Source organism: Chlorocebus sabaeus, chromosome 16 (assembly GCF_047675955.1).
Source record: "Chlorocebus sabaeus isolate Y175 chromosome 16, mChlSab1.0.hap1, whole genome shotgun sequence".
NCBI lineage: Eukaryota > Metazoa > Chordata > Mammalia > Primates > Cercopithecidae > Chlorocebus > Chlorocebus sabaeus.
In genome coordinates, this window is record NC_132919.1 from 2,423,072 (window position 1) to 2,448,770 (window position 25,699).

The window sequence follows — 25,699 nt, forward strand, 5'->3', positions numbered from 1 at the left end:
AAACCAACAGACCTTTTTTATAAACAGAGCAAGGTCTTTTTTGGTTTTGCGGGTTTTTTTTTTTTGAGACAGGTCCTCACCGTCTCCCAGACTGGAATGTAGTGTGATCACGGCTCACTGCAGCCCCAACCTCCCAGGCTCAAGTGACCCTCCTGCCTCAGCCCCTCAAGTAGCTGGGACTGTAGGTGCATACCGCCACACTCGGCCCTTTTTTTTTTTGGTAGAGAAAAGGGCCCAGCCCATTATGTTGCCTTGGCTGGTCTTGAACTCCTAGGCCCATGTAATCCTCCCGCCTCGGCCTAAGTGTCGGGATTAGAGGCGTGAACCACTGCACCTGCCCAACAGAGCATTTTGAAGAAAGCAGAAAGTCCGTAGATGGGGCTAGGAAAGGGAGGAGGAGTTTTGAAACTACTCAGAATTCTGACCTTAAGGTGTCTGGTCAGGCAACAACACATCCTTAAACAGCTTCTGGTCTGGACCATCTCGTTTTCTGCTCCCCTGCCTGGTCATCAAATGACCAATCACCAGAAAAATTCAATGCCCATCTGGATACCTGAGTGCCAACACAGAAGGGAGCGTGCTGTTTCCACCCAGCAACCATGGAAACTTCAGACAGGTTCCATCAACCCAATCTCTCTCCACTACCTACAGCAAAAATGTTCTAGAACGGAAGTTAGGAGCCCTGGACTCCACTTTTGGCTCTGCAATCAATTAGCCACGGACTTAAGTCAGTTCAGTTCTTAGGTCTCAGTTTCTCCACCTATAAAAGTAAAGGATTGGCTAGTTGTGGTGGCTCATGCCTGCAATCCTACCAATTTGGGCGGCCAAGGCAGGTGCATCACCTGAGGTCAGGAGTTCGAGACCAGCCTGGCTAATATGGTGAAACCCCACCTGCACAAAAAATACAAAAATCAGTCGGTCATGGTGGCGGACGCCTATAATCCCAGCTACTCAGGAGGCTGAGGCAGGAGAATCGCTTGAGCCTGGGAGGCAGAGGTTGCAGTGAGCTGAGATCATGCCATTGCACTCCAGCCTGGGTGACAGAGTGAGACTCCATCTTGGAGGAAAAAAAAAGTAAGGGATTGGACTCAACAGGCTAAGGGTCCTTCTTGCTGGCATTTTATGACTATGAGGAATACTATGACCTAGTACAATGGGAGTCATTAATTATTTGTCAAGCAAATTATAGACATGGAACGGTTGAAACGGTTACTGAAAACAGAATAAACAAACAGTAAACATTTCCACTACCTTCCAGTCTGATGTGAAGAAAATTTCTTTATTCTTCTGTTATGTGATGTCAAGAATACAGCAACACAACTGAACACATATTAAAGAATAGATAGTCAGTGGTTGTTAGGTAACATGACCTACTCTTTCAAAAAACTGTTTAGAAAAAACACACCTTGGGCCGGGCGCAGTGGCTCACCCCTGTAATCCCAGCACTTTGGGAGGCCGAGGCAGGCGGATCACAAAGTCAGGAGATCGAGACCATCCTGGCTAATACGGTGAAATTCCGTCTCTACTAAAAATACAAAAAATTAGCTGGGTGAGGTGGCAGGCGCCTGTAGTCCCAGGTACTCGGGAGGTTGAGGCAGGAGAATGGTGTGAACCCGGGAAGCAGAGCTTGCAGTGAGCCCAGATCACGCCACTGCACTCCAGCCTGGGAGAAAGAGCAAGGCTCCATCTCAAAAAAAAAAAAAAAAAAGAAAGAAAGAAAGAAAAGAAAGAAAAAACACACCTTGGCCGGGCGCAGTGGTTCACACCTGTAATCCTAGCACTTTGGGAAGCTGCAGCAGGGAGATCACCTGAGGTCAGGAGTTCGAGACCAGCCTGACCACCATGGAGAACCCCGTCTCTACTAAAAATACAAAATTAGCCGGGCGTGGTGGCACATGTCTGTAATCCCAGCTACTAGAGAGGCTGAGACAAGAGAATCGCTTGAACCCAGGAGGCAGAGTTTGTGGTGAGCTGAGACTGTGCCACTTCATTCCAGCCTGGGTAACAGAGAGAGACTCTGTCTCAAAAAGAAAAGAAAAGAAAAGAAAAGAAAAGAAAAGAAAAGAAAAGAAAAGAAAAGAAAAAACATAGCTTTCATAGGAAAAGACTTTGCAAAAAGATGGATGATGGGCAGAATCAGATTTCATGAATATAGATTTGTTATCTACACAAAAATTGCATTCCATACCTGAATATAATGATTTCTTGTGACCTCTAAGAATGCTTCCAGGTGCTAACTTATAGGGAGGAAAATGGAAGGGATGAAGAATGGAACTTTAGTATCATCTACAGCAGACAGAAATAGGATGACTATAGTGGACTCTGAAGAGACACAGCCAAAGCCTAGAAGCAACGACGCTCCCATCGCTATGAGCATACCTAGAGTTCCAGACCTTGGTTTCTAAATAGCACTCCCCAAAGGAATCAGAGTTCCTTGGATAAATGATTATTCCAGAACTGGATAGGGAAGTACAAGATAAACCCAAAACACTGTATTGTGTCAGAAAACAGGACATGCTGAAAGGAAGGTAGGAACAAATCAAAAGTACACTAGACCCAGCTTGATGGCGCTCTCTTTGGCCAAACCTGTGTCAACGTGAATGAAGAAGGCCAACAAGGGATTTATGGCCCATAGAACAAAACCTATGAGTCCATCCTTAAACGTAGAAGAAGTGGAAGAGTTAGATAATTTACATGTGGCAATCACCATGCTAATAATTGTTTCACTTAAGAATTATCAATGGAACTAAAAATAATGAGTACAAGTTTGTTGAAAAACAGGATATTGGGCTGGGCACAGCAGCTCACACCTGTAATCCCAACACTTTGGGAGGCCAAGGCGGACAGATCACTTGAGGTCAGGAGTTCAAGACTAGCCTGGCCAATATGGTGAAATGCCATCTCTATCAAAAAATACAAAAATTAGCTGAGCATAGTGGCACACGCACCTTTGGTCCCAACTTCTCAGGAGGCTGAGCTGGGAGAATTGCTTGAACCTGGAAGGCAGAGGTTGCAGTGAGCCTAGATCAAGCCATTGCACTCCCATATGGACAACAGAGTGAGACCATGTCTCGGAAAAAAAAAACAACACTGACAAGAAAAAAAAAAAGAAAACAGGATATTTACATAGTCACAAAATACTTCCCCAGAAATCATTAATTACCTTGATAATGATATCAATTACCAGATTATGAAAGGATAAAATAATAACAGTACAATAAAGAAATCTGACAGATACCCCCTTAACGAAGTGACCAAAGTTAATACCCCTAATTACGAAACAAACTGATACTATATGCTTCAGTAATACAGAGAAGAAGAGAAAGGGATAAAGCAAGCAAGACTCAAAAAACCAGGCAAAATTAAACAAAATTCAGGAATGAGATAGTGGACATGGTTGTACAAGTATCAATATACTAAAAACCACTGAGTTATAAGAGTGAATTTTATAGTATGTGAACTATATCTCAATAAACAAATGAAATGGAAAGGAGTAAGAAGTTTTAAAAAGCAAAGAAAAAGTAGGCCACGCGCGGTGGCTCAAACCTGTAATCCCAGCACTTTGGGAGGCCGAGACGGGCGGATCACGAGGTCAGGAGATAGAGACCATCCTGGCTAACACGGTGAAACTCTGTCTCTACTAAAAAATACAAAAAAACAGCCAGGCGAGGTGGCGGCGCCTGTAGTCCCAGATATTTCGGAGGCTGAGGCAGGAGAATGGCGGGAACCCGGGAAGCGAAGCTTGCAGTGAGCTGAGATCGCGCCACTCACTCCAGCCTGGGCAACAGAGTGAGACTCCGTCTCAAAAAAAAAAAAAAAAAAAGAAAAAGTAGTAGACATAAGAGAGGTCAATAATGAAGACCTCCTTACATATAACTGGGGATTCTAAATAACAGAACCAAAGGATTAGAATAAAGAAATATTCAAAGATATGATTCAAGATAACTTTCTAGAAATAGAAGGCTCACTATGTTCCTAGGAAAAGATACAAAATTAGCAATACCAACACCTAGAAAAATTGCCAGACTTTAAGGCTTACAAGAAAAAAAAAATCCTTTAGATACCTATGCAAACAAGTTAAACAATTGATTTTGGGGTTAGGGACGCAGTAGGGTAAATGAGGCTACCTTTAGATTTCCACACAGCACCATTCAATAGTAGAAGACAAAAGAACACTGACTACAAAGCTCTTAGAGGAAAAGAAGCGTGACACAATTTTATACTCAGCCAAACTTACTTTGATTATAATGACAACAGATAAACATTTTGAGTGTACAGGAACTCAAGGAGTCGAGTTTTGATGAGCTCTTTGTGAAGAAATTTCTAATGGAAAAAGTTTAATCAATAGAGATAAATTAAGGAACTACAGTAAGTCTTCACTTAACATTGACAATAGGTTCTTTGACTTTAAGCGAAACCATATATAACAAAATCAATTTTTTTCCTCATCACTTATAAGGAAATGACGTTATTAGAGGACCTGCTACACATCATTTCATTAATGTCGCAGTTTCCAAGAACCTACTGGCAACACTAAGTGAGGACTTACTGTATAGCAAAACAACCAGCACTGAGCATTTAAGCCTTTTTAACCAGAGAGCTAAGATAAAAACACCTGTGAACCATGGCTACATAATAAAATGTCAGCGTTTACAAACCACAACAACATACACATAATCAAAATTCAGGACAGGAAACAGGAAAGGAGAGGGAGTTCCTCAGCTTTTATACACAGGGTCAAAAGACTTCATTTAAAGGTGATAAACTAAGTAGCAGAGATAGAAGCACACATTTAAGAAGATAAACTGGCTGGGCCCAACAGCTCACACCCGTAATCCCAGCACTTTGGGAGGCTGAGGTAGGCGGACTGCTTGAGCTCAGGAGCTTGAGACCAGCCTGGGCAACATGGTGAAATCCCGTCTCTACAAAAAGTACAAAAATTAGCTGGATGTGGGAGTATGGTGGTTGTGTGAGCCTGTGGCCCCAGCTACTCAGGAGGCAGGAGGATCACTTGAGCCCAGGAGGTCAAGGCTGCAGTGAGCCAAGATCCCATCACTGTACTCCAGCCTGGGTGAGAGTGGACCCCTGCCTCAAAAAAAAAAAAAAAAAAAAAAAAAAAAAAAAAAAAAAAAAGATTATTAGCACTAGAAGAATGAAGATAAATAATATAATCAAATAAAATCGGGGCAGTAAAGGAAAGGTAGGTGAAAATCAGATTATATAGTGTAAAAAAAAAGCAACAAGAACAAAGCATGATAGAAAATGAATGTGAAATGAATGTAAATAGTAAACTCATAATACTCTCAGATTAGATCACAAAAGTCAAAATCTACTAACTATAATAAACTAAACAAAAACTACAGCTAAAACAAAATGAGCCAAAGGTTGAAGATAAAAGCTTAACCGAAAGTATCCCAGACAACTACAAATAAAAAGGAAAACAGGAATTATTTTACAACAGACAACCTTAATTTTTGGATCAAAAGGATTAAATGAGCAACTATGTAGAATGGGTTAAAAATATAAAATGCTAATGGAGGCCAAGAGAATAACAACTTTAAAAAGTGACTGACTTTCCATTTCTGTGGGTACTGGTTTTAAAGAACAGCTTCTATAGGACAGTGGAAGCAGATGTTTATTGCATGAAGATATGCTAGCAATTGAAAGTCTCATTAAAATACATTACATCTATTTAAAGGGGTATTAAGTTTATTCTTAGATATCAGAATTGGATATGTATTAATTTTGTCATTTGTGGGGGCTAATAAAAGAGGGTTAATCCAGGGGCAACAGCCACCAACACATTTCTGCTTTACTCAACAGCACAGCAATGGCCTCAATCAATTTTCACATTAAAAAAAAAAAGATTTGCACTATCTTTGTATTTCTTACTCAATTAAAAGCAGTATAAACTCAGGATCAACAAGATAAATAATGAGCAATAAAAAGGTATAAAATCTATAACAACTTCAGTTTTACTTCTAACAAGAATATTTTATTCCTGTGAAATCAGTCAAGTGTGTGAGAAGGATGGGCCAATTCCATTTTCTTCAATGACACAGGAATGAAAGTCAAGTTTTACATGTGAGGAAGAAGTTCACATCTAAGTACCATGCTAAGGCATTCAAACACATTCGTGTCTTTAACTCTAGAATGGCAGCCCGACCTTCTAACTAAATTTCACTGCTAAACACACAAAAGAAAAAATAATCTATGTCTGTGTTCAAAGGCTTAAAATCTCAAATGTAAAATTTCATGGTAAAAGGCATTTGAGGAGAAAAATGTTTTCAGAAAATCTCTATTAAAGAAACTCAATAACTTAGATACTTTATAAAATAAATTTGATAAAGAGTATTATCTAAGGGCAGTAAATAGTAACAAAAGTATTGCTATTTTGCACTGGCATTTCAAAGTAACTGTGAAAATCAGGGGTTTCAAAATATTTATAAGGAATAGCTATTGGTACTACTCAAAATGCCAGTCCCTGATAAGATAAGGAGCTTGTGCCAGAATGTAAACAACACATTAAAAAGTCAACGAAACCAAAGAAATGTGAGGTAACCTAAACATACGGCACAAGGTCCTTATCTCTGTGGACAGTAACAAATAGTTTGTGGTTAAGCAGCCAGTTCAATAACCACTTTTAGTAGCACTATTCCAGATGCCACAAATGGCCATGTCAAAGGTTATGACCACCACTCTGTTCTTTTTTTGGTTTTTTTTGAGACGAAGTTTCGTTCTTGTCGCCCAGCCTGGAGTACAATGGTGCAATCTTGGCTCACTGCAACCTCTGCCTCCCGAGCTCAGGCGATTCTTCTGCCTCAGCCTCCCGAGTAGCTGGGACTACAGTCATGTAATACCACGCCTGGCTAATTTTGTATTTTTAGTAGAGACGGGGTTTCGCCATATTGGCCAGGCTGGTCTCGAACTCCTGACCTCAGGTGTTCTGCCCGCCTCAGCCTCCCAAAGTGCTAGGATTATAGGCGTCAGCCACCGCGCCTGGTGACCACCACTCTGTTCTAGGTAGTTAATGTCGTGTGGATTTGCCCGCCCGGTTTTGCCAGCTCTCTAACACTTTCAAACAAAACCAGTGATCCATGTTTTCATATGAAATGGATCTGATTCTCAACATTAATATGGGCAATAAATAATAACTGCAAGCCTTATACAACTCACAGGCTAATGGGCTGTCCCCTCTATTACAGGGGTCCCCAACCCCTGGGTCATGGACTGATACTGATCCGTGGTCTGTTAGGAACTGGGCCACACAGCAGGAGGTGAGTGGCAAGCAAAGCTTCATCTGAATTTACAGCCACTCCCCATTGCTCGCATTACTGCCTGAGCTCCGCCTCCTGTCGGATCAGTGGCAGCATTAGATTCTCACAGGAGCATGAACCCTCCTGAACTGCGCATGCGAAGGATCGAGGTTGAGCACTCCTTGAGAATCTAATGCCTGATGATCTGTCACTGTCTCCCATCACCCCCACATGGGACCGTCCAGCTGAGGAGAAGCAAGCTGCGGGAAAACAAGCTGATTCTGCACTATGGTGAGTTGTATAATTATTTCATGTAATGAAATAATACAATGTAATAATAACAGAAATAAATGCACAATAAATGCAAAGTGCTTGAATCATTCCAAACCCACCCCTCCCCCACCACAGGTCCACAGAAAAATGGTCATCCATGAAACTGGTCCCTGGTGCCAAAAAGGCTGGAGACCACTGCTGTACTCTATTGTAAATAGTAGAATTGTAAAGAAAGTTGGGGTACTTGGCTACTCTACTTTTAAAAGTGAAATATAAAAATGTTTCCTTTGAGCACACTTTGTTCAACTGAGGTATACAGAATAGGTCAGAATTTTTAAGAAACTGTGACAGCTGGCGTGCATTCCTTTATTCATTCAACAAATAGTTATTAAGTGTCAACTATGTGCCAGGTATTATGCAAAATGCTAGGGATATTGCAGTAAAGCGAACACAGACAATCCCTCCCTTTCTGAAGCGGACGGTCTGGCAGAGGATGGGTCTTATCCAGAAATCACTTAAATACCTGTAAATCTAGAACTGCGACAAATACTATAAAACACAGGTAAAAGACACTATTGACCCTCCCTAATTCGTGGGTCTGCCTTAGGAAGGTCAGAGAAGGCTTCCCTGCAGAGACAACTGATCTAAGAACTGACAATGGAAGAAAAATTCACAAAGGAAGGAATGAGGGGAAGGGAACGTGGCATTCTAGGGTCCTAAAGCAAACAGCAAGTACGAAGACCCTAAGGCAGAACTTCTGGAGTATTCCAGGTACTAAGAGACAGTCACTGTGTCTAAAATGCAGAGAGCAAAGTAAGCATATACAATTCAAGGTGAAGCTGGGGAGGAAGGCAGGTTCCAGATTATGTAGCGCATTATAATTAGAGTGACCATATAATTTTATCATATCCAGTCTGAAACGTTTCTGAAAGTAAAAACTATTAATAATCACACCAGGATACAATTATATCCTTTTTTTTTTTTTTTTTTTTTTTTGAGACAAAGTCTCACTCTATCGCCCAGGCTGGAGTGCAGTGGCACGATCTCAGCTCAATGCAACTTCCACCTCCCAGGTTCAAGCAATTCTCCTGCCTCAGCCTCCCGAGTAGCTGGGACTATAGGCGCGTGCCACCATGCCCAGATAATTTTTTGTATTTTTAGTAGAGACAGGGTTTCACCGTGTCAGGCAGGATGGTCTCGATCTCCTGACCTCGTGATCTGCCCACCTCAACCTCCAAAAGTGATGCAGCCGTGAGCCACTGCACCCAGTTGATAAAATTATATTCTATGTTAAGGATTTAGGTCTGGTATAGAATAAAGCTGAACAAAGTGGAAGCAAAGGCTCTAATTAGGAAGCTACTGCTATACCTGAATTAAGAGGCTAAATGTTGGGTGTGGTGGCTCACGCCTGTAATTCCAGCACTTTGGGTGGCCGAGGTCCGTGGATGGCTTGAGTCCAGGAGTTTAAGAGCAACCTGGGTAACATGGTGAAACCCTGCTTCTACAAAATATACAAAAATTACTCAGTGTGCTGGTGTGGTGGCATGCACCTGTGGTCCCAGCTACTCTAGGCGGGGGACTGGGGGGTGGGGCGCAGTGCTGAGGTGGGAGGATCACTTGAGCCTGGGAGGTGGAGGCTGCAATAAGCTGAAATAGTACCACTGCACTCCAGCCTGGGCAACAGAGTGAGATCCTGTCTCAGGAAAAAAAAAAAAAAAAAAAAGGCTAGATCTAGATAAAGGTAGCAATGGCAGAGACAGGGAAAACTGAAAGGAATCAGAGATATTTTGGAGGGAACGTTTGTGAGATTTAGCAATGGAATCACATGTGAGCTAAGGGATGTTGTGTTTCGCATGAGTCTCCCAAGGTTCTGGCTTGTTCAACAGTATAGGCAGTGCCACCCTAACTGAAGTTAGTAACTCTGGCACAGAACCGTTTTTGAGGAGAAATACAAATCTGAGCTGTATTTGAGACATTTAAGTGGAGATGGAGCCCAGAGAAGAGGTGTGTAGAAATAAATGTGTGAGTGATTTGCAAACAAACAAGTGAAGCCCTGGCACGGATGACAGCGAGGAGGGAGAAAATGTAAAGTGCGAAGGAAAGAGAACTGGAGAGCAAGCTTTGAAAACTCATTTAATAGCTGTATGCCCAGTCATCACAGAGGAAGTTCCACCAGGAGATAAAGGAACACCAGAGTGGAAGAAGGAAAACCAGAGTTTTCAGTGTGGTGCCAAGGAGGCCAAGGCAAGAGCGGATCCATGAAGGAACCAACCAGCAGAGTGACTTGCTGCTCAGAAGGCAATGGAGGGCTGAAAATCAGAGTCAGTGACATGAGGCCGCTGGAGACCTTTTAAAGAGCTGCTTTGGTAGTGGCAGAGTTAGAAACCACCCCGGAATCAGCTAAAGATTAAATGAGGGCAGGGAGTGGAAGCTCACACTTGTAATCCCAGCAGTGTGGGAGGCTGAGGCAGGACGACTGTTTGTTTGAGCCCAGGAGTTCAAGACCAGCCTGGGAAACAAAGAGTGACCCTGTCTCTACTAAAAAAAAAAAAAAAATTTAAATTAGCCAGGTGTGGTGGTGGACATCTGTAATCCTAGCTACTCAGGAGGCTGAGGCAGGGGGATCACTTGAGCACAGGAGGTCAAGGCTACAGTGAGGCGTGATTGCATCACTGCACTCTAGCCTGGGCAACAGAGTGAGACTCCGTCTCAAAAAAAAAAAAAAAAGAAAAGAAAAAAACAAGAAATTCTGTCACGTGCTAGAACATGGCAGAGTCTTTGAGGATATCATGCTAAGTGAAATAAGTGAGTCAAAAACAACAAATACTGCAAGATTCTACTTTAAGGTAAAGGTATCCAAAGTCGTCTAACTCATGAAAAGGTTCTAGAAATCTGCTGCACAACAACGAGCACAGAGTTAACACACGGTACACTTCAACTAGATTAAGGTGGAACATTTTATGTTGTGTTTCTCACAACAATAAAAAAAATTAAGTGGCCCTAAATTATTATTCAAGTACTGTGCTGACATCCTTCCCACTTTTTCAACTCTCTGATACAGAAGACTTATTGAAGAAAATGTCCAATTTTTAAACACTCTCATGGGTCAAATAAGCAATTAGATAGTAATATACAAAAACACAGATCCTGAAACAATGGAAACAACCACTACTGATAACCCTAAATTAAGCAAAGAATCCAAAATCCTACTGGCAAAATATGAAATTGTACCTCGATCAATCAAGCTAATCTTTTCATTCTTTTTTTTTATTTTATTTTTTATAGAGAAGGGGGTCTCACTATATTGACCAGGCCGGTCTTGAACTCCTGGCCTCAAGCAATAGCTTCCCAAAATGCTGTGATTATAAGCATGAAGCAGCCTGAAGCCTGGCCTTCAGGCTGATCTTTTAAATGACCATGCCTATGCTAACTAAAGAGCAAATAACAGAAAAGAAAAATCTAGTCATCCAAATACCTCTTTGCCCTTTCCAGGCATAGTTAAGAATACTGTGATTCTGGCCAGGCGCAGTGGCTCACATCTGTAATCCCAGCACTTTGGGAGGCCGAGGCAGGCAGATCACCTGAGGTCAGGAGTTTGAGACCAGCCTGGCCAACACGGTGAAACCCCGTCTCCACTAGAAATACAGAAATTAGCCGAGCGTGGTGGCAGGTGACTGTAATTGCCATTTAGTAGAGACAGTGAAATCCCATCTCTATTAAAAAAAATACAAAAAAAATTAGCTGGGCGTGGTGGCACGTGCCTATAATCCCAGCTACTCAGGAGGCTGAGGCAGGAGAATTGCTTGAACCCGAGAGGCGGAGGTTGCAGTGAGCCAAGATCACGCCATTGCACTCCAACCTGGGTGACAGAGCGAGACTCAAAAAAAAAAAAAAAAAAAAGAATACTGCGATTTCCTAGCAATGCCCAGTGACTTACCCTAATTTCAGTGAAACTTAAAAAAAAGTCCAGTGATAAAAGAGGAACTGTAAAATTTAAGTTTTGTACTACAGAAAATTTAGGAACAAGCTAAAAGTAATCAATATGGAATTGGCTAAATAAGCTATAATACAATAAAACCCGATGCAGCTATTAAAAATAGTAAGATTAGGCTGATCTACATATACTTGTATGAAGAGGGTTCCTCAATATATTACGTTTGAAAAAGAAGTTGAGCAGAAGTATATATGTACATTCCGACTGCATTCTTGTAAAAACAAAACAAAAAGACCCTGTATAAATAGATGTAGAGGAAAAGTCTGGAAGGCTAAGCAGGGACTCTGGATATGCATGTAGGTGGGTAGATGAGTCAAGTGGAGACTTCCACTCACCTCAAATTTCTATACTATCTAAACACATTTAATTACATAATTCCACTTTTTTTTTTTTTTTTTTTTTACTAAATATGTAAACTGTCTTCATACAAGTATATGTGGATCAGCCCGGTCTTATTCTTTTTAATGACTACACTGTACTCGCTTGGGTGGATGTATTACAGCTTTTGTAACTTTATGCAAAATGCTTACAGAATAATGTCAAATGGGGGTGAAGACGCATGACTGTATGTAACTAAAATGACAACCACAAAAATTACTACGTATGAATAAAGACAAGGGCTTAGAAAGATGAGATTACGGACTCATTTCATCTTTTAGGGTAAAAGAACTGTGACTTTTTGTACGTATGTGACATCACCATTATAAATGTAGTTAGGAAAAATAGATTTCTGTAATTTTCTCATTAAGGAGTCTGTAATATCTGTATAGTAAAAAAGAATTCCTTTTCTGAAAAATGGAAAACGGGTCTTTGGTTCTAGAACACTTGCTTTCCATAACACGGTGAGAGCAATCACCAAAAGACAGTGCTGCAGCTGTGGCACTCATCCTACAGCTTCAAGAGACATTTGGGGCAAGAGAACAATATAATTATTGTTTTCCAAGGGCCTTCGAAGACAGCTGTTGCTTACATAAACAATTCTTGTTATTCAAATATATATATATTCATAAATATATATATATATATTCAACTTACAAAAAGATGAACTACAGCACACAATTTAATCACAAGGAACTATATCCTAAAAAAGTACAAGACATTAAGCTGAGGCTGGTTTAATGGAAGGAAATAAAGTCAACACCAATGAAGACCTGATTCTTAGACTTTGTTGTTTATTTTTTGTTTCTGAAAAGATCCAGACACTAGTCTGAGTGTTCGAAATACTTTTGTAGGGCAAAGTCAAGTCACTTGACTTCACTAGTTAAGTATCTAGGTCATGTTAGCACCCTGGGACATTCAAAAATCCTGAACACAGGCAAGATCTTTTTTCATTCTCATTTCCGAGATTACAGGGAGGCCCAGGAACTAAAATTAGCTCTCACGTGAAAATCAGCAGTTTATTCATTTTCAGTCTTTGTTGTTTGTTTAACATATCCAGCTCCCCAAAATAGCCCATTGTCAACAGGCTCATGGCCGATTTCCCGAGAATGACTCCCGCTCTGCCACTGATGCATACAGTATCACCATTATAGACAACTTTGAACAGACACATTTCTGTAATCCATGGTTAAAATAACAATCATTCTAATCCTGTAGAAGCTGAACCTGATACAATAACAACAAAAGCCAAAAGCCTCCCAGTGTTACTCCAAGGTTGGTTTCTAGTCTTTAGATGGTCACTGAGGTGTTAAAAATAGTACAGTCTACCCAGTATGATAAAGCCCTGCAATGCTGGGTCTTTGGTTTAAAAACAAATCAGTTAAAATAAACAAACAAATAAATAAAAACAAAAACAAATAGGGCCAAGCACAGTGGCTCACACCTGTAATCCCAGCACTTTGGGAGCCCGAGGCGGGGGAATCGTGAGGTCAGGAGATCGAGACCATCCTGGCTAACACAGTGAAACCCCGTCTCTACTAAAAATACAAAAAATTAGCCGGCGTGGTGGCGGGCGCCTGTAGTCCCAGCTACTTGGGAGGCTGAGGCAGAAGAATGGCGTGAACCCAGGAGGCACAGCTTGCAGTGAGCCGAGATCGCGCCACTGCACTCCAGCCTGGGCGACAGAGTGAGACTCCGTCTCAAAAATAAATAAATAAATAAATAATAAAAAAAAACAAATCAGTTAAGTGTCACATTCTATTCAAGCTCAACTGACAGCGCTGAACTAAACTGCAGGCTGTTCCTATGGAACTGATTATTGTGAAAAAACAAACTAAAATCTCATTGCAATGGTCAGATATGATTATAATAAAGCAGTGGCACACGCAGGGAAGAAAAACAAGATATCACACTAGCCATCCTTGCCACCTTAATTATACCAGGCTTAACAACAATACGAGCACCTACCATGAACCAGTGTCTATAGAATGCTAGTCATTCTACGTGCATTACTGCTAACCTTCATGACAACCGTCCAAGGATGTCCTCTCATCTCTCCTTTTCAGGTGAGGAGACTCAGTCTCAGTAAAGCTAAGAAAATTACATAAAATCTCACAGCTAAGGCCGGGCACAGTGGCTCACGCCTGTAATCCCAGCACTTTGGGAGGCCGAGGCGGGTGGATCAAGAGGTCAGGAGTTCCAGACCAGCCTGGCCAACATGGTGAAAGACCAACATGATGGTCTCCATCTCCTGACCTCGTGATCCGCCCGCCTCGGATTACAGGCATGAGCCACCGCGCCCGGCCCGGTGATTCTTCTTTAATACAACCCATGGGTTTCACTGTGTTAGCCAGGATGGTCTCGATCTCCTGACCTCGTGATCCGCCCGCCTCGGATTACAGGCATGAGCCACCGCGCCCGGCCCGGTGATTCTTCTTTAATACCACCCATGGAATTAAATACAAAGCCATTGTAGGCTGGGCGTGGTGGCTCATGCTTGTGATCCCAGCACTTTGGGAGGCCAAAGTAGGCAGATTCCTTGAGGTCAAGAGTTAGACACCAGCCTGGTCAACATGGTAAAACCCCATCTCTACTAAAAATACAAAAATTAGCCAGCTGTGGTGGCACATGCCTGTAATTCCAGCTACTCAGGAGGCTGAGGCACATGAATCACTTGAACTCGGGAGGTGGAGGTTGCAGTGAGCCAAGATCCGGCCACTGCACTCCAGTCTAGGTGACGGTGTAAGACTCTGTCTCAAAAAAAAAAGATTGTAAAAATGAAGAACATTCTACCAGTGCAGACAACCATCAACAACTCCTACTTAAGCAGGCAGGAAGGGGGAAGATTTCTGGGAGCCACCAGGTCATTTACACCAAGAGCGCATCTCCTCTCTCCTATTTCTATCACAGGTCCCTGCAAAACATGTGAGGTTGCCAACTATACATAGGCTCACATTGCTCTCATCTCTAAAAGAAAAACAAGGAAGTCCTCCTCAAGACTGCCATATCCTCTTCCCATCCCCTCACAGACACATTTCTTTTTCCCTGTAATAAGAGTCTTTTCAAAAAATTTTTTAAAGATTTATTACTTTTGGCTGGGCACAGTGGCTCACGCCTGTAATCCCAGCACTTTGGGAGGCCGAGGTGGGCAGATCACAAGGTCAGGAGATCGAGACCATCCTGGCTAACACGGTGAAACCCCGTCTCTACTAAAAATACAAAAAATTAGCCAGGCATGGTGGTGGGCGCCTGTAGTCCCAGCTACTCGGGTGGCTGAGGCAGGAAAATGGCGTGAACCCAGAAGGCAGAGCTTGAAGTGAGCCAAGATTGCACCCCGGCACTCCAGCCTGGAGGACTGAGCGAGACACCGTCTCAAAAAAAAAAAAAAAAGGGCCAGGCGCGGTGGCTCAAGCCTGTAATCCCAGCACTTTGAGAGGCCGAGACGGGCGGATCACGAGGTCAGGAGATCGAGACCATCCTGGCTAACCCGGTGAAACCCCGTCTCTACTAAAAAATACAAAAAACTAGCCGGGCGAGGTGGTGGGCGCCTGTAGTCCCAGCTACTCGGGAGGCTGAGGCAGGAGAATGGCGTAAACCCGGGAGGCGGAGCTTGCAGTGAGCTGAGATCTGGCCACTGCACTCCAGCCTGGGCGACAGAGCAAGACTCCGTCTCAAAAAAAAAAAAAAAAAAGATTTATTACTTTTAATTTCTTTTCTTTTTGTTTTTGAGACAGAATCTCACTCTGTCACCTAGGCTGGAGTGCAGTGGTGCAATCTTGGCTCACAGTAACCTCTATCTCCTGGGTTCAAGCGATTCTCGTGCCTCAGCCTCCCGAGTTGCTGGGAGGTTAATTTTTGTATTTTTAGTAGAGATGGGGTTTCACCATGTTGGCCAGGCTGGTCTTGAACTCCTGGCCTCAAGTGATTCACCCACCTCGGCCTCCCAAAGTGCTGGGATTATAGGCATGAGCCACTGTGCCCAGTCAAGATTTACTAATTTTTATGGGTATTCGGTAGGTATATATATTTAGGGGGTATATGGAATATACATTGTATTTTTAGCAGATCAAATGTTTGTGGCAATCTTACATCTAGCAAGTCTGTTGGTGCCATTTTTCCAACAACACATGCTCACTTTATGTCTCTATGTCACATTTCGGTAATTCTCACAATATTTCCAACTTTGTTGTGGTGATCTATGATCAGTGGTTTTTGTTTTTTGTTTTTGTGCGTATGTATGTTTGTTTTTGTTTTAGTTACTCAGGAGACTGAGGTAGGAGGATTGCTTGAGCCCAGGAATTTGGGACTACAATGAGCTATAATCCTATCACTGCACTCCAGCCTGGGCGACAGGGACCCTCTCTCGAAAAAAGAGAAAAAAGGCTGGGCGTGGTTGCTCACGCCTATAATCCTAGCACTTTGGGAGGCTGAGACAGGCAAATCACGAGGTCAGGAGATCGAGACCATCCTGACCAACATGGTGAAACCCTGTCTCTACTAAAATACAAAAAATTAGCTGGGCGTGGTGGCGTGCAGCTGTAGTCCCAGATACTCAAGAGGCTGAGGCAGGAGAATCGCTTGAACCTGGGAGGCAGAGGTTACAGTGAGCCGAGATCACGCCACTGCACTCCAGCCTGGTGACAGAGCGAGACTTTGTCTCGAAAAAAAAAAAAAAAAAGTCTTTAGATCCCTACCAGTCACTAAGTTTTAGATCACGAAGAGCACAACCCTAAGTCTCTGCAGTCACCCTGGGATTTCTGTAGGGTAAGCAATAATTCGGACATCACGAGAATTTTTCCAGAAGGAAACTGAAATGCATTTGGTCCATTCCTCTAATGTTATACATTAAAAATCTGAGGCCAAGAGAGGTTAAGTGATTTGTCCTAGGTCGCATGGGAAGTTTAATCGAATGTCTCAGATTTCAGGTGAGCTTTCTATGATATCGTATCCATTTGAATCACACAAGAATAATACAGTAAGTTTTCATCCGTTACCTACCTCACTCTTCCATTCAGATTTATCTGAACATGCTGCTTAAAATCTGGATATTTGGATGCCAGATATGCAAAGTCAGGAGGTTTGTCCTTGTATCTATTTCTTGCATGCATTGATTTACTCAGAGCCATCTTAAGGAGAGAAAGAGAGAGAGAAAATCAGCATATTTATTAAAAACCATTAATGGGGGCCAGGCGCAGTGACTCACGCCTCTAATCCCAGTACGTTGGGAGGCCAAGGCAAGTGAATCACCTGATTCAGGAGTTCGAGACCAGCCTGGCCAACATGATGAAACCCCGCCTCTACTAAAAATACAAAAAGTAGCCAAGCATGGTAGCAGGAGCCTGTAATCCCAGCTACTCGGGAGGCTGAGGCAGGAGAACTGCTTGAACCCGGGAGGCGGAGGGTGCAGTGAGCCGAGATTGCGCCACTGCACTCTAGTCTGGGCAACAAGAGTGAAACTCCGTCTCAAAAAAAAAAGAAAAATCAGTGGGGAAAACTGTGGATGCCAAGTTAATAGTTATAGCCAACAAGTCTTTGCCGATCAAGTGAGAAAGTAGAAATTACATTTTAAAAATATATACAACAAATAAGCACATGAAGAGATGCTCAACATCATTAGTCATTAGACAAATACAAATCAAAACCACGTGAGATACCACTTCATACCCACTAGGATGGCTACCATCAACAAAAAACCAAAAATTAAAAATTAAAAAAACAGAAACAACAAGTGTTCTGCAAGGATGTGAAGAAATTGGCGCTCTCGTGCATTGCTGGTGGGAATGTGAAGTGGCACAGCTGCTGTTGAAAAACGCTTGGCGGTTCTTTAAAAAGCTAAACATAGAATTACTTTCTGATTCAGCAATTCCACTCCTAGGTATATTCCCAAAAGAACTGAAAAGAGGAACTAAAACAGATATTTGTACAGCAGTGTTCACAGTAGTATCATTCCCAAGAGTGAAAAGGTAGGAAACAATCCGAGTGTCCATCCACAGATGAATGTGGATCAACAAAATACGGTATATCCAAACACTAAATATGGATCAACAAAATACAGTATATCCAAACACTAAATACGGATCAATAAAATACGGTATATCCAAACACTAAATACGGATCAACAAAATGCGGTATATCCAAACACTAAATACGGATCAACAAAATGCGGTATATCCAAACACTAAATACGGATCAACAAAATGCGGTATATCCAAACACTAAATACGGATCAACAAAATGCGGTATATCCAAACACTAAATACGGATCAACAAAATGCGGTATATCCAAACACTAAATACGGATCAACAAAATGCGGTATATCCAAACACTAAATACGGATCAACAAAATGCGGTATATCCAAACACTAAATACGGATCAACAAAATGCGGTATATCCAAACACTAAATACGGATCAACAAAATGCGGTATATCCAAACACTAAATACGGATCAACAAAATGCGGTATATCCAAACACTAAATACGGATCAACAAAATGCGGTATATCCAAACACTAAATACGGATCAACAAAATGCGGTATATCCAAACACTAAATACGGATCAACAAAATGCGGTATATCCAAACACTAAATACGGATCAACAAAATGCGGTATATCCAAACACTAAATACGGATCAACAAAATGCGGTATATCCAAACACTAAATACGGATCAACAAAATGAGGTATATCCAAACACTAAATACGGATCAACAAAATGCGGTATATCCAAACACTAAATACGGATCAACAAAATGCGGTATATCCAAACACTAAATATGGATCAACAAAATACGGTATATCCATACACTAAATATGGATCAACAAAATACGGTATATCCATACACTAAATATGGATCAACAAAATATGGTATATCCATACACTAAATATGATCAACAAAATATGGTGTATCCATACACTAAATATGGATCAACAAAATATGGTATATCCATACACTAAATATAGATCAACAAAATATGGTATATCCATATAATAAATATCACGCAGCCCTAAGAAGGAATGAAATTCTAATACTTGCTACAACATGGAAGAACCTTGAAAACATGATGCTAAGAGAAATAAACCACACACAAAAGGACAAATTTTTTTTTTTTTTTTTTTTTTTTGAGACGGAGTCTCGCTCTGTCGCCCAGGCTGGAGTGCAGTGGCCGGATCTCGGTTCACTGCAAGCTCCGCCTCCCGGGTTTGCGCCATTCTCCTGCCTCAGCCTCCCGAGTAGCTGGGACTACAGGCGCCCGCCACCTCGCCCGGCTAGTTTTTTGTATTTTTTAGTAGAGACGAGGTTTCACTGTGTTAGCCAGGATGGTCTCGATCTCCTGACCTCATGATCCGCCCGTCTCGGCCTCCCAAAGTGCTGGGATTACAGGCTTGAGCCACCGCGCCCGGCCCAAAAGGACAAATATTGTATGCTTCCACTTATATGAGGCACCCAGAAGAGGTAAACTTATCACACAGACAGAGAGTGGAATAGAGGTGATGAGGGGCTGGGGGAGGGAAGAATGAGGAGTTACTGTTTAATAGGTGCAGAGTTTCACTTTGGAATGATGACAAAGTTCTGGAGATAGAGGTGATGGTTGCACAAGAGAATTAATACATTTAATGTCACTGAATGGTACACTTAAAAATGGCTAAAATGGTAAATTTTATGTTTATTTTTCCATAATTTTAAAAATGTAGACAATGTAAGAGTGAATCTTTTTTTAAAAAATCAAGGGAAGAAAGCTGAAAATTATTCCTTTAAGAGCATCAGGCCAGGCACGGTGGCCCACGCCTGTAATCCCAGCACTTTGGGAGGCCGAGGAAGGCGAATCACAAAGTCAGGAGATCGAGACCAACCTGGCTAACACAGTGAAACCCCATCTCTACTAAAAATACAAAAAATTAGCCGGGTGTGGTAGTGGGCACCTGTACTCCCAGCTACTCGGGAGGCTGAGGCAGGAGAATGGCGTGAACCTGGAAGGCGGAGGTTGCAATGAGCCGAGATCGCGCCACTGCACTCCAGCCTGGGCGACAGAGGGAGACTTGGTCTCAAAAAAAAAAAAAGCATCAAAGTGACAGAACACAGTCTGTCTATATGATCCACAGCCAAGGATATTAGTTAGAGGTTAGTTTTGTTTTGTTTTGTTTGTTTTGAGACAGGGTCTCCCTCTGTTGCCCAGGATGGAGTGCAGTGGCACAATCACACCTCACTGCAGCCTCAACCTCTGGTGCTCAGAGTCCTTCTATCTCAGCCTCCTGAGGAACTGGGACTGTAGGTACGTGCCACCATGCCACCATGCCTGGCTAATTTATTTTCAATTTTATTATTTGTAGAGATCGGGTCTCCCTTTGTTGCCCAGATCGGTCTCCAACTCCTGAGTTCAAATGATCCTCCTGCCTCAGCCTCCCAAAGTGCTATAGCTACAGACATGAGCCGCCACACCCAGCCTGGAGGTTAGCTTTTACAGTGTCCTTACAAGGACTGAATATTTGGTAACGCACCATAACGTCACCAAAGTATGAAAAAATATCTTTGATTCCAACTTAAAGTTTCAATCTTGTCATTCCTAGGTAGCTAAAACCAAATGAAAACAAATATAATTTTGTCTTCTTCCAGATTACAAGAAATAAAAGCAAATGTACATATAGCAAGAAATAAAAACTGAAAGAGAAACTATTATAATGGCTTAGTAAATCTCCAGGTAGTTGGTAATTTTAAAAATAGTTACTATTATATATGTATAGCTCTCTGGGTGGAAGTGACTTTTATTTTCTTAATATCTTTATTTTCTATTTTTTAAATAATGATCATTCTTCTAAACAGTATTATGTAAGCCAAAAATCTAGGAGTCGCCTGATAGTTTCTCATATCCAAGAAATCACCACTCCTGTAGGTTTTACCTGCTAAATACCTCTTAAATTAATCTATTTTTCCTTGTCCCCAACAATGTCAAGCCCAGAGGCCTTTTTTTTTTTTTTTTTTTTTTTGATACATGGTTTTGTCATGTTGGCCAGGTTGGTCTTGAACTCCTGGCCTCAAGCAATCCTGCTGCCTCAGCCTCCCAAAGTGCTAGGATTATAATTGTAAGCCACCACGCTCGGCCAGAACAGCCTTTTTATTTATTTATTTTTATTTTATTTTAGAGACTACATTGCCCAGGCCAGACTTGAACTCCTGGGCTCAAGCAATCCTCCCACCTCAGCCTCCCAAATGGCTGAGACTACAGGTGTGCCCCACTGCACCTGGTTTACAATAGCCTCTGAATTGGTCTCCCTATATCCACTCTTGTTCTCACCATCCCTCCTTCCACCTCGCAGTGATCATTTCTAAACACAAATCTCAGTATGTCCTTCCCCTATGTCCACCTGCTCAAAACCTTACTCTTAGATAAAATAAAAAACATCACTTCAGCCTACATACAAGGCCCTACACGACCTGGCCTTGCCTATCTTTTCACCATTCAGTTTAAGTCACATGCCCTTGCTCTTTGTGTCCTTCCACCCTAACCACAGGGCCTTTATGCAGGCTATTCTTTTTGGTTTTTTTGTTTTGAGATGGAGTCCGTTTTTTTTTTTTTTTGAGATGGAGTCTCGCTCTGTTGCCAGGGTGGAGTGCAGTGGCGCGGTCTTGGCTCACTGCAACCTCTGCCTCACGGGTTCAAGCTATTCTCCTGCCTCAGCCTCCTATGCAGGCTATTCTTTTTATCTGTAATGTTCTTCCCTCCCTCTCTTCAGTTGGCGAATTCTTAGTCATCCTTGGGCTCACAGTTCAAGCATTTCTTCTGAAAAGATCTTTCCTTCCCTAATCTCCCCAGTTAAGACAAATCCTCTATTATAACATCTCCTAGCAATAAATATTTTTCCTTTGCAATCTTTGTTACATAGTCATAAATCTGTCAATGCTATTTCAGATGGCTTTTTGACAGCTTCCTACACTGGAAATTAAACCAATTTCAAAAAAGAAGCGTTGTCTTCATTCCAGACTTTTCCAAATCACATATCCAACTGCCTACCATATTTCTCACTTGAAGGGCTCAAAAATACATGTACAATATGCGCAAAATTAAATCACTTCTACCCACCCCAAACTGGTCCTCCTCATCTTCCCTGCCTCACCGAATGCACTGCTATCTTTCTTGTGATACACACATCAAAAATCTTCAACACCTTCTCCATGCTGCCTCTCCCATTCACAACACACCATGTCCTGAATACTATCTATCTCCCAATTATTTATTGACCTTATCCTGTTCTTCACCCTTCACAACACCACCTCTCTGGCCCAGGTCATTATCACGTCTTTCTTGGGTTGCTCTAAGCGTCTCAAATTGATCTCTTCATAACCACTCTTGCCCTCTACCAGCCATTTTTCATTCAGCAGACAAGCCACTCCCCCCATGCAAATGTGAACATTTCCTTATTAAATCCCTTCAGTGGCGTCCCAAAGCTCTTAGGCTAATAAAGTCTGAAATCATTAACAAGGCAGGCATAATCCAGGCCTTATCTGTCCCTCCAACTTCATTTGTTGCCACTTTCCCCTTCCAGACACACTGGTCTTCCTCCACTTTCTCTGCTGCGTGGTAGTCTGTCTCACCATCTCCTATTCTTACTGCCTGCAAGACTCTCCTCACCCTCCCACCATCGCCTTTCACCTCTGAAGGCCCACTAGCTCCTCGTATCACAACCTAAGCATCATTTTTCTCAGGCAGGCTTTCTCTGACCCCACAGTCCAATCAGATGCCCATCTACATGCTTTCAAAGCACCCTGTGCTGCTTCTGCCTCAGAGATCCTCAGTTTACTACTAGGTGTGTAATTAATTTGCATATGTCACACACAGACCTGCAACCACATCCATCCTAATCTTCACTATACCCCCAGCAACTTCTATACAATAAATATTTGTTGAGTAAACAATTCAGAATTTGAGGGGATTAGTAGTCACCTGAAAGTTTTCAGCATACCGTTACTACATTTTGCCCCTTACACTATGACTAAAACTGACTATATACCTGTTTTAATTTCCTAGCATTGACATACCTTTTACTGACCATCAGGAAAGAGAGGAGCATAAAACGAGGATGGCCCCCAGTCCTTAAGAAAACATCAACTGGGCAAGGTGGTGCGTGCCTGTGGTCCTAGCTACTACGGAAGCTGAGAATGGCTTGAACCCAGCAGTTCCAGTCCAGCCTGGGCAACACAATGAGATCCTGTCTCAAAATAAACAAATACAAATAATAGACTTTATTAAAAAGAAAATATCAAAAATGAAAGTTTTGGCTGGGCACGGTGGCTCATGCCTATAATCCCAACACTTTCAGAGGTCAAGACAGGAGGATCACCTCAGGAGTTCGTGAGACCAGCCTGGCCAACGTGGAGACCATCCTGGTCAACATAGTGAAACCCTGTCTCTACTAAAACACAAAAATTAGCTAGGTGTGGTGGCGCCTGCCTGAAGTACCAGCAACTCGGGAAGCTGAGGCAGGAGAATCACTTGAATCCGGGAGGTGGAGGTTGCAGTGAGCCAAGATCACACCACTGCACTCCAGCCTGGCGACAGACCAAGACTCCGTCTTAAAAAAAAAAAAAGAAAAAAAAAAAATTAGCTAGGCATGGTGGTGGGTGCCTCTAATCCCAGCTACTCAGGAGGCTGAGGCAGGAGAATCACTTGAACCCGGGAGGTGGAGGTTGCAGAGAGCTGAGATCATAATACTGCACTCCAGCCTTGGTGACAGTGAGACTCTGCCTCAAAAAAGAAAAAAAAGAAAAAGAAAAAAGAGAAAATGTCCTTTCTTGTGATTCTGGCAAGCAACAAAAAAGACTACTAAGAGTAATTTCTTTAAGCTGATAGAAAATATTTTCCCTATTTATGGGGGACATGTGACCTTTATGGGGTATTTGTTACACGCATAGAATGTGTGATGATCCAGTCAGAGTATGTGGGGTATTCATCACTTTGAGTATTTTTTATATCTATGTGTTGGTAACATTTCAAGCCCTCTCTCTACCTATTTTGAAATACACATTGTTGCTGACTATAGTCACCATACCCTAACAGGGACTAAAGAGGCAGTGGCATGTGAGGGCTCTGCAACACATTAAGGAAAATTCTACAGACTACATAGCTGACATAGTGCACACACAACACGATACGCTGAATATATGTGAAACAAATTAAATTATAGATACGGCAGATTCGATTCATTTCCTACATTATTCAACTTTTCTGGTCAGAACAGATACAGAATGAGTCAATACAACCACCTCTTTTCTAACTAACCTCCCAATATGGGCAATGGGTTCTTAGCTAAATATATCCTATTCTTCAGAGTTTAACTGGGCATCAACTTTTTTTTTTCCTTCTTGTTGAGACAGGGTCTCATTCTGTTGCTCAGAATGCAATAGTGGAATCATAGCTCCCTGCAGCCTCCGACTTCTGAGATCAAGCAATCCTCCCGCCTGAGCCTCCCAAGTAGCTGGGACTACAGGCACAGGCCACTGTACCCGGTTAATTTACTTCATTTTTTGTAGAAAGGGAGTCTGGCTTTGCTACCCAGGCTCCAGCTTCAATTTTCGACACAGAATTTACCCATCTGACATTCCATATATTTTACTTTAAAAAAATCTCCCGTCAGTAAGGTTCAAGAGCGAAAATACTTTGTCTGTCTTGTACATTGCATATCCCAACGCCTAAAATAGTGCCTGAGAGAGTAGGCACTCAAGTATTTGTTGATTGAAAGCATGACGGAACTCTTCCCCGTCCGGACCACTGACACAAAGCTCCCTCATTGAGTTTCAAAAAAACCTTATTCCAAGGACTGAAACTTTTCTTCCTGGTTACTTGAGTCAGTCCAGAAAGCTACAGTTAATAGTAGAACCCTGAGAATGAGGCTTTCACTTTTTTTTTTTCTTTCTCATCTCCATGCTTGTTTCCTTGGTTCCTCTTGAGCATTAACCCTCTTCAACTACCATTCTCTTAATACATGGCCTATAAAATAGTCTAAATTCCAATTTCAAAACTTAATATTCTTTCTGCACAGATCCCTCCCACCTCAACACCAATCTACATCTTCTCTCTTCGCCTTCTCTCATAAATTCGACTTTTCCCACTAGTCCTGCCACTGCCATTTCTCCATCTCTTCCACTCTTTCCACGCCCTCATCTCATCCGCTCAGTTTGTCTTCCCGCCTCAGTTTTGGATTTCTCTAAACCTCCTAAACCCCGGGGAGTCTTTCCTACTTCGATCCTAGTCTCTATTCTATTCGCCAACTCCTCCCACTCATCCACTCTCAAACACCCCCGCGTGCGCACACGCAGCCACATCAGGTCTCCCCTCCTAGACCCCGAAGTCGGCACCTCACTAGCCCAAAACTCAAGAATGAGGAACCCGGGTGATCCACAGGTTAAGTGACCCATGATAGTAGATCTGCGTGAGAAATATAAGTGACCCACCTCTGAGGCCGAGGTTCCTGCCAGACGTCGTGTCTGGCGTGGGCCTGTACAACCCTAGAATCTTAAAGACGCCGCAGAGCGAAACTCCTAGAAACGCAGAGGATACGCTCCCAGCGCGCCGCCATCTTGTGAAGCCATCTAGCCTCATGATTGGACAAATCCCTCTCGCGCGACCTGTGGCTGATCCTGAAGAAAGAAGAAAGCGTCGCGAGACCTGGAGTTGGCTGCTCCTGACAGAAGGCGGGGGCGTGGTGGCAAGCGGAGTCCTTTGCAGTATGGCAGGAGGAGGACCTGCGCTCGAATTCGCGGGAAAGCACTTAAAAGAAAAAGAAACAAGTTTTCCGGGCCGT

The 25,699-nt window shown here is 42.4% G+C and overlaps 1 protein-coding gene across 3 annotated transcripts in view; it reads right to left on the minus strand.

Annotated features, from left to right (window-relative positions):
- Window positions 1-25,489, minus strand: part of METTL16 (methyltransferase 16, RNA N6-adenosine) — a 94,884-nt gene extending 69,395 nt beyond the window's left edge. Inside the window, exons 1-2 of one of the 3 annotated variants that reach the window (XM_037987488.2) lie at window positions 25,350-25,489; window positions 16,900-17,027 (exon numbers count right to left, since the gene is read on the minus strand). In XM_037987488.2, coding sequence (XP_037843416.1) covers window positions 16,900-17,027 — 128 coding nt within the window. In that variant the 5' untranslated portion in view covers window positions 25,350-25,489. The remainder of the gene's footprint in view (window positions 1-16,899; window positions 17,028-25,349) is intronic. The other 2 variants (XM_037987487.2, XM_037987489.2) reach the window with 2 other exon arrangements.
- Between the last annotated feature and the right edge of the window lie 210 nt (window positions 25,490-25,699).